The sequence below is a fragment of the Gekko japonicus genome, unplaced genomic scaffold (assembly GCF_001447785.1).
Source record: "Gekko japonicus isolate JY-2015 unplaced genomic scaffold, Gekko_japonicus_V1.1 scaffold3715, whole genome shotgun sequence".
Taxonomy (NCBI): domain Eukaryota; kingdom Metazoa; phylum Chordata; class Lepidosauria; order Squamata; family Gekkonidae; genus Gekko; species Gekko japonicus.
Window position 1 is genome coordinate 686 of NW_015173250.1, and position 11,249 is coordinate 11,934.

Sequence of the window (11,249 nt, forward strand, 5' to 3'; positions counted from 1 at the left end):
TGTTGTTCAGTTGCACAGTCGAGTCTGACTCTTCGCGACCCCATGGACCAGATCCCGCCAGGCCCTCCTGTCTTCCGCCGTCCTCTGAAGTTGGCTCAATTTCATGTTCGTTGCATCGATGACACTGTCTAACCATCTCATCCTTTGCCGTCCCCGTCTTCTTTGACCTTCAATCTTTCCCAGCATCAGGGTCTTCTCCAGTGAGTGCTCCCTTCTCATTGGGTGGCCAAAGTATTTGAGCTTCAGTTTCATTATCTGGCCTTCCAGGGAACAGTCAGGGTTGATTACTTTTAGGATTGACTGATTTGATCTCCTTGCAGTCCAAGGAACTCTCAAGAGTCTTCTCCAGCACCATAGTTCAAAAGAATCTATTCTTCGGCGCTCGGCCTTCCTTATAGTCCAACTCTCGCAGCCATACATGACTACTGGGAATACCATTGCTTGGACCATGCGGACTTTTGTTGGCAGGGTGATGTCTCTACTTTTTATCATGCTGTTTAGGTTCACCATCGCTTTCCTCCCAAGGAGCAGGCGTCTTTTAATTTCATGGCTGCAGTCACAGTCTGCGGTGATCTGGGATCCCAGGAACGTGAAGTCTGTCACTACTTCCACGACTTCCCCTTCTATTTGCCAAGGAGTGATGGGGCCGGATGCCATGATCTTAGTTTTTTTGATGTTGAGCTTCAAGCCCACTTTTGCGCTCTCCTCTTTTACCCTGAGCAAGAGGCTCTTGAGGTCCTCTTCACTTTCTGCCATCAGAGTGGTATCGTCTGCATATCTGAGGTTGTTGATCTTTTCCCCAGCAATCTTAATTCCCGCTTGTGATTCATCCAGGCCAGCATTTCGCATGATGTACTCTGCATATATATTAAATAAGCAAGGTGACAGTATACATCCTTGTCGTACTCCTTTTCCTATGCTGAACCAATCAGTTGTTCCGTATCCGGTTCTAACTGTCGCTTCTTGGCCCTTATACAGGTTTCTCAAGAGACATGTGAGGTGGTCTGGTACTCCCATCTCTTTAAGGACCTGCCATAGTTTGTTGTGATCCACACAGTCAAAAGCTTTAGCATAGTCAATGAAGCAGAAGTAGATATTTTTCTGGTACTCTCTTGCTTTCTCCATAATCCAGCGAATGTTGGCAATTTGATCTCTAGTTCCTCTACCTCTTCGAAACCCAGCTTGTACTTCTGGCAGTTCTCTATCCACGTACTGTTGAAGCCTAGCTTGTAGGATCTTGAGCATGACCTTGCTAGCGTGTGATATGAGTGCAATTGTGCGATAGTTTGAACATTCCTTGGCATTGCCCTTCTTTGGGATTGGAATGTATACTGATCTTTTCCAATCCTGTGGCCACTGTTGCGTTTTCCAAATTTGCTGGCAAATGGAGTGCAGCACTTTAACAGCATCATCTTCTAAGACTTTGAATAGCTCAGCTGGAATACCATCACCTCCACTAGCTTTGTTGTTAGCAATGCTTTCTAAGGCCCATTTAACTTCACATTCCAGGATGTCTGGCTCGAGGTCAGTGATTATACCGTCGTGGTTGTCAAGGACATCGAGGTCTTTCTTGTATAGTTCTTCTGTGTATTCTTGCCATCTTTTCCTAATCTCTTCTGCTTCTGTTAGGTCCCTACCGTTTTTGTCCTTTATCATGGCCAGCTTTGCATGGAACGCTCCCTTGATTTCTCCAATTTTCTTGAAGAGATCTCTAGTCCTTCCCATTCTATTGTTTTCTTCTATTACTTTGCACTGTTCATTCAGGAAGGCCTCCTTATCTCTCCTTGCTGTTCTCTGGAAATCTGCGTTCAGTTGGGTAAATCTTTCCTTTTCGCCTTTGCCTTTCGCTTTCCTTCTTTCCTCTGCTATTTGTAAAGCCTCATCAGAAAGCCACTTTGCTTTCTTACATTTCTTTTTCTTTGGGATGGTGGTGATTGCTGCCTCCTGTACGATGTCACGAACCTCTGTCCATAGTTCTTCAGGCACTCTATCTATCAAATCCAGACCCTTGAATCTATTCTTCACCTCTACTGTATATTCATCAGGGATGCGATCTAGGTCAAACCTGAATGGCCTCGTGGTTTTCCCAATTTTCTTCAGTTTAAGTCTGAATTTTGCAATGAGTAGCTCATGATCTGAACCACAGTCAGCTCCAGGTCTTGTTTTTACTGACTGGATAGAGCTTCTCCATCTTTGACTGCAAATTATATAGTCAATCTGATTTCGGTGTTGCCCATCTGGTGATGTCCATGTGTAGAGTCGCCTCTTAGGTTGTTGGAAAAGGGTGTTCGCTATGACCAGTGTGTTCTCTTGACAAAACTCTGTTAACCTTTGCCCTGCTTCATTTTGCTTTCCAAGGCCAAACTTGTCTGTTATTCCAGTTACCTTTTGACTTCCTACTTTAGCATTCCAGTCCCCTATGATGATGAGGACATCATTTTTTGGTGTTAGTTCTAGGAGGTGTTGTAGGTCTTCATAGAACCGGTCCACTTCAGCCTCTTCTGCATCAGTGGTTGGGGCATAGACTTGGATTACTGTGATGTTGAATGGTTTGCCTTGGAATCGGACAGAAATCATTCTGTCATTTTTGAGATTGTATCCCAGTACTGCCTTTTGCACTCTCTTGTTGACTATAAAGGCCACACCATTTTTTCTACGAGATTCCTGGCCACAGTAGTAGATATAATGGTCTTCTGAGTTAAATTCGCCCATTCCTGTCCACTTTAGTTCACTGATTCCTAGGATATCGATGTTCAGTCTTGCCATCTCATTTTTGACCACGTCAAGCTTACCTTGATTCATAGATCTTACATTCCAGGTTCCTATGTAGTATTGTTCTTTGCAGCATTGGACTTTCCTTTCACCATCAGACACATCTCACAGCCGCTTTAACCACCTGCGCAACAGTGGCCATAGTGACCCTCCAGAGGCGGCAAGCCTGGCTGCAGTGGGAGGGGGCCTCTTTGTGCGCATGCGCCGTTGGGTGCTTGTGCGCATTCTGTGGAGACTTGGGGGGAAAAAACCCTGTTCGCGATGGGACATGGGTGGGTGCCGGATGCCATGGGATTCCACCGGAAACGCGATCAGGCGCCCACCCTTGTCCCACGGTTTCCGGAAACTAGTACCTCGGACGTACTAGATTTTTACCCTGCATCTTCGGCGGGAAGCCTCGGGTTCGCCATGGGAACTCTACGCTTCCCAGATGTGGCGCTGTGATCGCGCCCGGAAAATCCGCCTATCTTCCGTCTCTCTAGCGTGGCTAATGTTCCGTGTGAACGCAGCCTGTGCTTGGCAGGCATCGTGGAATGCTACTTGTACAAACAGGACAAGGAAACCGAACAGGGACAAATATCTTTTTATTTCTCTGTACGCAAATCTGAGAAGCCAGAACTCATATCAAGTGGGCTTTCTGGAAAACCCAGAACTGGGAAAAACGTGAAGAAAATTTCCTAGACGATTATCCGACATCCTAAATGGAGGATGAGGTGATCTAGCATGTTTATTCTGACTTTATATTTAGTAAGCAAATCTCAGAAGTATTTTGTGCTAATTTTATGTCCCAATAGCAAGATACTTGATCAGAAATGGATAAGAAAGAACACAAATCATGTGTGGTTTAACAGATATATTCAAAAAAATTATTTTGAATGGGAAATTACTTGTAAAAAATGGGAATGGGAAAATACTTGTAAAAAAATTAAAGATCTCATCTTGGATCTGACGCAGCATTTCCATGGGCAGGATTTACCCCCACAGACTGTGACTATCTTCCTGCTACAGTGGCAAATACTGCAGTGGGGGGGAGAGGGAACCGGGGAAGAGAAACAGCATTTTGTGTGGCTGCAGTGGGAGAGCGAGGCTAGAAAGTCACATCCGATTGGCAGAGATCTGTCTGTCCATGGAAATGCTCTGCTGGGACCAGGCCAATACAGCATGTACTGTAATTCCTTACACTGCTTAAATTTAAGCAGGGGGGACGACGACACCCTAAAGGCACTGAAAACTGTTGACACTAATTTTAGCACACCCAAAAAATTCTGCATGACCTACCCCAGACATGGTTGGCCACTCATCTAGTTCAACAGAATTTAACTCTCACCCACATGGGTCACTGGGGCACTCCATTGTTTGCACTGCTTGCTAGTTCTATGTCAGATTGCTGATTACAATATCTCTTCCACCATGAGAGAGGAGACATATAAATAAGAATTTTAGCTCGGGTTCTGATTTGATTATCACAGCCAATGATTTTTCCCCCCTTGGATGAATATATAATTTGCAGTTTCATCCACTCCCCCGCCCTGTTGCACTGTTTCAAAAAAAGCCAAAATCTGATCAGGCAGCAGGCAGGCTATAAATAATACAGGTACTTTCTCAATCAAGCCCCAAAGATAATCACCCGAAAAACACGAATCGCAATTGTCATGATTTGGGCTGTGCCACCAGAGGCCTACTAGGCCCGGAGAGCCTGGCTAGCAGTAGGTGAGGCTGGGCCTACAACTCCCAGAAGCCCCTGAGAGATTTGGAGCCAAAATTGACCAATAGGGAAGAAGAGGGCTGGGGAACAAAAGAGCTGGTGCCAGAGCAGAAGCTGTTCTTTCTACCAGAAGGCAGAGCCAGAGGAAGGCTGCTGCAGGAAAAAACCTCTCATCCTGAGGGAAGGGTGAGTAGTCTAGTGTCACTTGGAATAGTGAGCTAGGGACAGTATATATTTAGACGCATTAGGGCATTTGATTTCTTTTCTTTTCACCCACTTACTGTTATTATTTTGCACCTTGTTGTTTGACCACCTATAAAATAAACCTTTTCCTTGTTACACTCTGCCTTTTCCTTGTTACACTCGGCCAAAAGGGAGGCCTGAAGGTCTTGGGAGGGTGTTCTGGGCCTTCTCAAGGGAACCTAAATCCAGAGTGGTGGCAGCATCAGGTGACACCCCATTTGAGCCATGACAGCAATTCTGAAACTGCCGGACCTGCCTAAATATCGTATTGACAGTGGCATCCATTGATTTTTATTAATTTTTGTGAAACAACCGTTAGAAATGGAAAGCATTTCCACAAAAAAATAAAGCACTGACACCTGGTATAAGCACATCCCAGAATCAGTCATCCATTTAATGTACAGGACATACCTCAAAAAAGTTTTGGCTTCTGCTAAGTGAGGTGTCACAAGCAAAAAGTCGTCTGTTAGACGCATCAGCAACCTGGAATGTAAAAAATATGTTATAAACCTCCCTGAGCATTCCCCCCCCCCCGAGGAATGCCCCGTGTAAAACCTAAGATCCCACAACTCCTGGTTAAGTGTTAATATTTACATCAGGTTGTGTGTGTGTGTGTTTATTCTTTGGTAACGACCTTCCACGTGTTGAAGAAAGCACCTCCTGGTATGACTTCAACTTCTTCTTACCCTTCTGAACGTGTTTGGACGGAGTCAGGGATCTGCTCTCTTCCACACTGCCTGTACTAACGGACTATCAAGTCAGTCAGCATGAGGTGATAAGGTGGGAGGGGGCAGATAACGTCAAGCTCTCAAGACTCTGAAATCTAGTGTCTGTCTTTCTGATGACGGTGAGGAGTCACATGGATCGGATGAATGTTTTCACTTCAGCTCTGCCTTCTTCGGAGGCGGTTCGGAAGCGCTTCTCGGAATCAAGGCCAACTTATGAGTGTCTCAGGTAGTTGGATCTGAGGGAGGAGCTAATTACACAGACACCACCAAGGGTGTAAAGGTAAAGGTCTCCCTTGCTCGAAAGCCAGTCGAGTCCAACTCTAGGGTTGCGGTGCTCATCTCCGTTTCCAAGCCGAAGAGCCAGCGCTGTCCGAAGACGTTCCCGTGGCCATGTGGCCGGCATGACTAAACACCGAGGCGCACGGAACGCTGTTACCTTCCCACCGAAGTGGTACCTATTTATCTACTTGCAATTTCTTGCTTTCGAACTGCTAGGTTGGCAGGAGCTGGAACTAGAGACGGGAGCTCACTCCGTCATGCGGCAGTCGGGTCTCGAACTGCTGAACTACCGACCTTCCACAGCCTGCAGTTCAGCGTCTTAACCACTTGAGCCACCGCAGCTCCTACCAAGGGTGTAGGGCCCCCCTTTTCTTGCCTTCTAGCAGACATTACAGCTGGGCTTCAGGCACCATGAGAGCCTTCTCCCAAAGGGCCCCCTTTAACCGGGAGGCTCTCTCTTTATTTGTTTATTTAATCTGATTTTTACCCCACCCCATCCCGCAAGTGGGTTCCGGGCGGCTTACAAAACATGGGCCTTTGGGGTAAATGGCCTGCAAGCCGCACAAGCATTAACATGATGGGGCTTGTCCAAACACAGCAGACCCAGGAAATGTTCATCAGACGGTGCCAGTGAGACGATGACTGACTGGACTGAAGCCTCCAAAGAAAGAATTCTCCTCAGAAGGAAAATCTCCTCTGAGGAAAAGAAGAAAGCTATGGCATGTCCTATCTCCACAGTGGCGAAGGATGGACTGAGGGAAGGAGCGTTCCATGCCCTTGGTCATTTGTCCGTTTGGGTGAGACGGTTTGGGCTGAGGGGGGGGAGGGGAGACATGCCTAGTTCTGTAGAAAGCACTAGAAAGAAAGCTAGTAACCTTCTGCACCTCTGTGGTCGGCCTGCACAGAAGCCACAAAGATGGATTAGTTGTTCCAAGAGGTCACATGAGTGGGCTGCGATTGGCTCTCCAGCTTGGCCCACCTCCCCAAGTTTTCAGCCATACAATATGCTCCTTATCAACTGCCCGTGATGGGAATTCCAAGACGCTTCAAAGAAAATGCAGTTTTCGGGGCTAAGAAAGACTGATACCATACCCATCTTCCTGCACACCATGCAGTAGCTTCTTTTCCATGTCTCCGTAGCAGAGACTGCAAAGAAAAGTTGACAAAATGGAGCCCTGGGGGATCCCGCAGCACTGGACATAGTACCTGGCAAATATCAGGAAACAGAAGTTCACCGTCACAAAATCTCAGAAGCGACAGAAGGACTAACAAGAGCTTTGCTTTTGAACATAAGAGAAGACAATGTTGGATCAGGTCAATGGCCCATCTAGTCCAACGCTCTGTCACACAGTGGCCAAAAATACCAGGTGCCATCAGGAGGTGCATCAGTGGGGCCAGGGCACTAGAAGCCCTCCCACTGCTGCCCCCCCCCAGCACCAAGAATACAGAGCATCACCTGCCCCAGCCTGTGAGTTCCTATCTATACCTTGTGGCTAATAGCCACTGATGGACCTCTGCTCCATATGCTTATCCAGTTCCCTCTTGAAGCTGCCCATGCTTGTAGCCGCCACCACCTCCTGCAGCAGTGAATCCCATGTGTTAATCACTCTTTGGGTGAAGAAGTACTTCCTTTTATCTGTTCTAACCCGACTGCTCAGCAATTTCATGGAGTGCCCTAATTACAATGCATTAAAAGGTACAAAGGGGGTCCTATCCAGTGAGAGTACAGCAGCACTTGCCGAAGCTAAGTTTCTACCTCTGCCCACTTCTGCAACCCCCAAAAAATGATGGATTCCTGGAAACAGTAATAAAAAACTGCACTCTGGATTCCTGGAAACAGTAATAAAAAACTGTGCACTCTCAAATTGCAACCAACTCATGGCAACCCCAGGATCACGGGGTTTTTAAGGCAAGGGATGAGCAGAGGCAGTTTGTTTTTTCCTGCCTCTGCACAGCAACTTCGGTCTTCCTTGGTGGTCTCCCATCCAACTGCTCACTATGGCCAACCTCGCGTTGCTTCCGAGCTCAGGTTGGTCTGGGCTATTCAAGCTGTTCTGGGAATCGGACAGGATACCTACACTGCCTGCACCACAGTCACATGCTCTGTCAGAGGATGGTCTCTTAAGATACCTCCCTTGCAGAACTCTATATTACACTGCCTGCACCACAGTCACATACTCTGTCAGAGGACGGTCTCTTAAGATACCTCCCCTTGCAGAACTCTATATGGTAGGGCATTAAGGTGTGCCAACACAAAGGCATGCCTATAGCAAGGAACAAGGGGAATTAGTTAACACTCCTTAAAAGGTAAAGGTTCCCTTGCTCGAAAGCCAGTCAAATCCGACTCTAGGGTTGCGGTGCTCATCTCAGTTTCAAAGCCGAAGAGCCAGCACTATCCGAAGACGTTTCCGTGGTCATGTGGCCGGCATGACTAAACACCAAGGCGCACGGAACGCTGTTACCTTCCCACTGAAGTGGTACCTATTTATCTACTTGCAATTTCTTGCTTTCAAACTGCTAGGTTGGCAGGAGCTGGAACTAGAGACGGGAGCACAAAGGCATGCCTATAGCAAGGAACAATAAAATACAAGCAATAATCAGGAAGCTCTCCAGCTGGAAAAATACCAGCAAATTAAGTAGAACATCAACATTGTGCTCTACAGATTGTATTGTTATAATCATATATAGACACTTCTTAATCGTTCTCATTGCTTCCTGTCTGGTTAGTGAAGCTGTTGTTGTTGTTCAGTCGCACAGTTGAGTCTGATTCTTCAAGACCCCGTGGACCACATCATGCCAGGCACTCCTGTCCTCCGGCGTTTGCTCAACTTTGCGTTTGCTGCATCAATAACACTGTCTTACCATCTCATCCTTTGCCGTCCCCTTCTTCTTTTACCTTCAATCTTTCCCAGCATCAGGGTCTTTTCTAGTCCCTTCTCATTGGGTGGCCAAAGTATTTGAGCTTCAGTTTCAGTATCTGGCCTTCCAGGGAACAGTCAGGGTTGATTTCTTATAGGATTGACTGATTCGATCTCCTTGCAGTCCAAGGGACTCTCAAGAGTCTTCTCCAGCACCATAGTTCAAAATAATCTATTCTTCGGCGCTCGGCCTTCCTTATGGTCCAACTCTCACAGCCATACATGACTACTGGGAATACCATTGCTTTAACCATGCAGACTTTTGTTGGCAGGGTGATGTCTCTACTTTTTATCATGCTGTTTAGGTTTGCCATCGCTTTCCTCCCAAGGACCAGGCATCTTTTTAGTGACTGAAGCTCCCTTTATTCACTAACCAGACAGGAAGCCATTAGAATGAAAGATTGTAGGAAAGACTGAGGAATCGTAATCATCGCTCAGTAAGTTTATCCCAGTGGGAAAAAAAGGAATCCTCTCTGACTAAGCCAAAGTAGCTCTCTTGGGTATCTGAGCGTATAATTTTAACTTTAAGGGGAAAAGCCAATAAACCAATTAAACCATGGGTAATAAACCAATTAAATGAAGCCCAAGCTTCAAGAGATGGTTGTCCCAATTCAGCTCAGAGGGCCATCCCCACTACGCAAGTCGGAATCCCGCAGATGGAACGTAGGAATTTATGAAGAATTGAATCCAATCTATCTATCAATCCAGATTAAAAGGTAAAGGTTTCTCTTGCTCGAAAGCCAGTCGAGTCATCTCCGTTTCAAAGCCGAAGAGCCGGCGCTGTCCGAAGACGTTTCCGTGGTCCTGTGGCTGGCATGACTAAACACCAAGGCGCACGGAACGCTGTTACCTTCCCACCGAAGTGGTACCTATTTATCTACTTGCAATTTCTTGCTTTCGAACTGCTAGGTTGGCAGGAGCTGGAACTAGAGATGGGAGCTCACTCCATCATGCGGCAACTCGGGTCTTGAACTGCTGAACTACCGACCTTCCACAGCCTGCAGTTCAGCGTCTTAACCACTTGAGCCACCGCAGCTCCTCCAGATACCAGACCCATATAAACTTCACAGGGCCACCTTGGCATTGAACTGTTTGATGGCAGCTGAGATATAAATATGAATAAAATATGAGAGATAAATATGAATAAAAGAAATGAAGGACAATATTTGCTGCGACCAGTCTTTTAACATGAGCAGCTTGCACTGACCAAGTTAATCTCTGGTCAAACCAAACCCCTAAGTATTTAAAGCAGGGGACCCTCCTCAATATCACTACCATAATTTTTCTATTTGCGGTGTACGTGAGATCCCCCCCCTCCAAAAAAACAACTGTCTTGGATTTTTAATAGTTGACTATCAGGTGTTCTTCCACACTGCAAGAGACAGAAGCCTCTATCAGAGACGACAGTCCAGATGTTCTTGAGAGAAGAAATGCACCATCAGCAAAAAGGACAGAAATGTCAACGTTAGTGAGGCTCATATAGGATATAGCTAGATCAAACCCCTCATCTGCAAAGAAGAAACAACAGTGGACTAAAACCTTTATAGAACTACTAGTAAAGACAGAGAAGAACACTACTTGGGCATGGCTAATAAACCAATTAAAGAGACAATGAAAAGCACATGGGTGGGGGGGATTAGTTAACACTTCTTACTCTCTGACAAATTCCATAAAAATTCACACAATGCAAGAGAACAAAAAAAATCTTTACCTGTTCTCAATCTTTAGGATATTGCTATGGATTAACTGGAGGAAAAACCCAAACAGGTCGGAACATCTTTCTTTCAAATAAACACCCTAAATCGAAAGGAAAAAAACAGATATTTGCTAAAGGGGTGTGTGTGTGTCATCCGTTACAGTTATATCAAGGACATTCTAGGATTTCCCGTCTGTGGCAAAGCAGAAGCATGATCCAAAAACGCGAAACACATCTGGATTTTTGGGTAACAGGCAGTTTGAACATACCAAGATGCAGCTAGCAAAAATACAGATCCACAAAGGTCAGAATCTATTATTTTCTCAAGATTGCACGCTTTACAAGCAAAAACACGGATAAAGCAAAATTTCCAAGCACAGGCAAATATCAAGCTTTTAAAAAAAATAAAAAAGGTTAAGTTGGTGCAGGGTCGGTTGCAGGCAGGCCTCTAGCCCGGACTTTTTGTTTTGCAGGGCATATTTTTTTTCTTGTGGGGCAACCATTATGAGGGAGTGAATGTAAAAAGAATACGTACCAGTACTCACGCTGTATGTGATCAATACGCTGGAGGTAGCTAGGTTATACATAAATAACACGCAAGTTTGCTGAAGCACGCAAAGCTGTATGTTGGCATGGTGTTCGGAAGAAATCTAAATTTCTGTTCCACACACACATACCCTTCACATCCACCCAGCTCGGCACCCCTGCCCCCCCCCAGCCCTTCCTAAGGTCGATTCACTAGTCTATTGCTTAAGAATCAAAACCCTATGAATCCCCTCAATCTTCCAAGCAACCAAGCCACCTGTTTCCTTCCCAAACCTTTAAGCGGCTAGTGGCACTAAAGTTGTGCGCGAGTCTACATTTGACTATCGCATAAATTACTTTCTTAGAAGATTATTTCTGTAACC

The 11,249-nt window shown here is 45.8% G+C and overlaps 1 protein-coding gene across 1 annotated transcript in view; it reads right to left on the reverse strand.

The window, feature by feature from the left end:
* Window positions 1-5,131: 5,131 nt before the first annotated feature.
* The window catches only part of LOC107120143 (telomerase reverse transcriptase-like), a gene marked incomplete at its 3' end in the record, with an annotated part of 24,336 nt that continues 18,218 nt past the window's right edge, over window positions 5,132-11,249 (reverse strand). The window contains exons 8-10 of the mRNA XM_015422790.1: window positions 10,357-10,442; window positions 6,820-6,933; window positions 5,132-5,203 (exon numbers count right to left, since the gene is read on the reverse strand). Of these exons, the coding sequence (XP_015278276.1) occupies window positions 5,132-5,203; window positions 6,820-6,933; window positions 10,357-10,442 (272 nt within the window). The remainder of the gene's footprint in view (window positions 5,204-6,819; window positions 6,934-10,356; window positions 10,443-11,249) is intronic.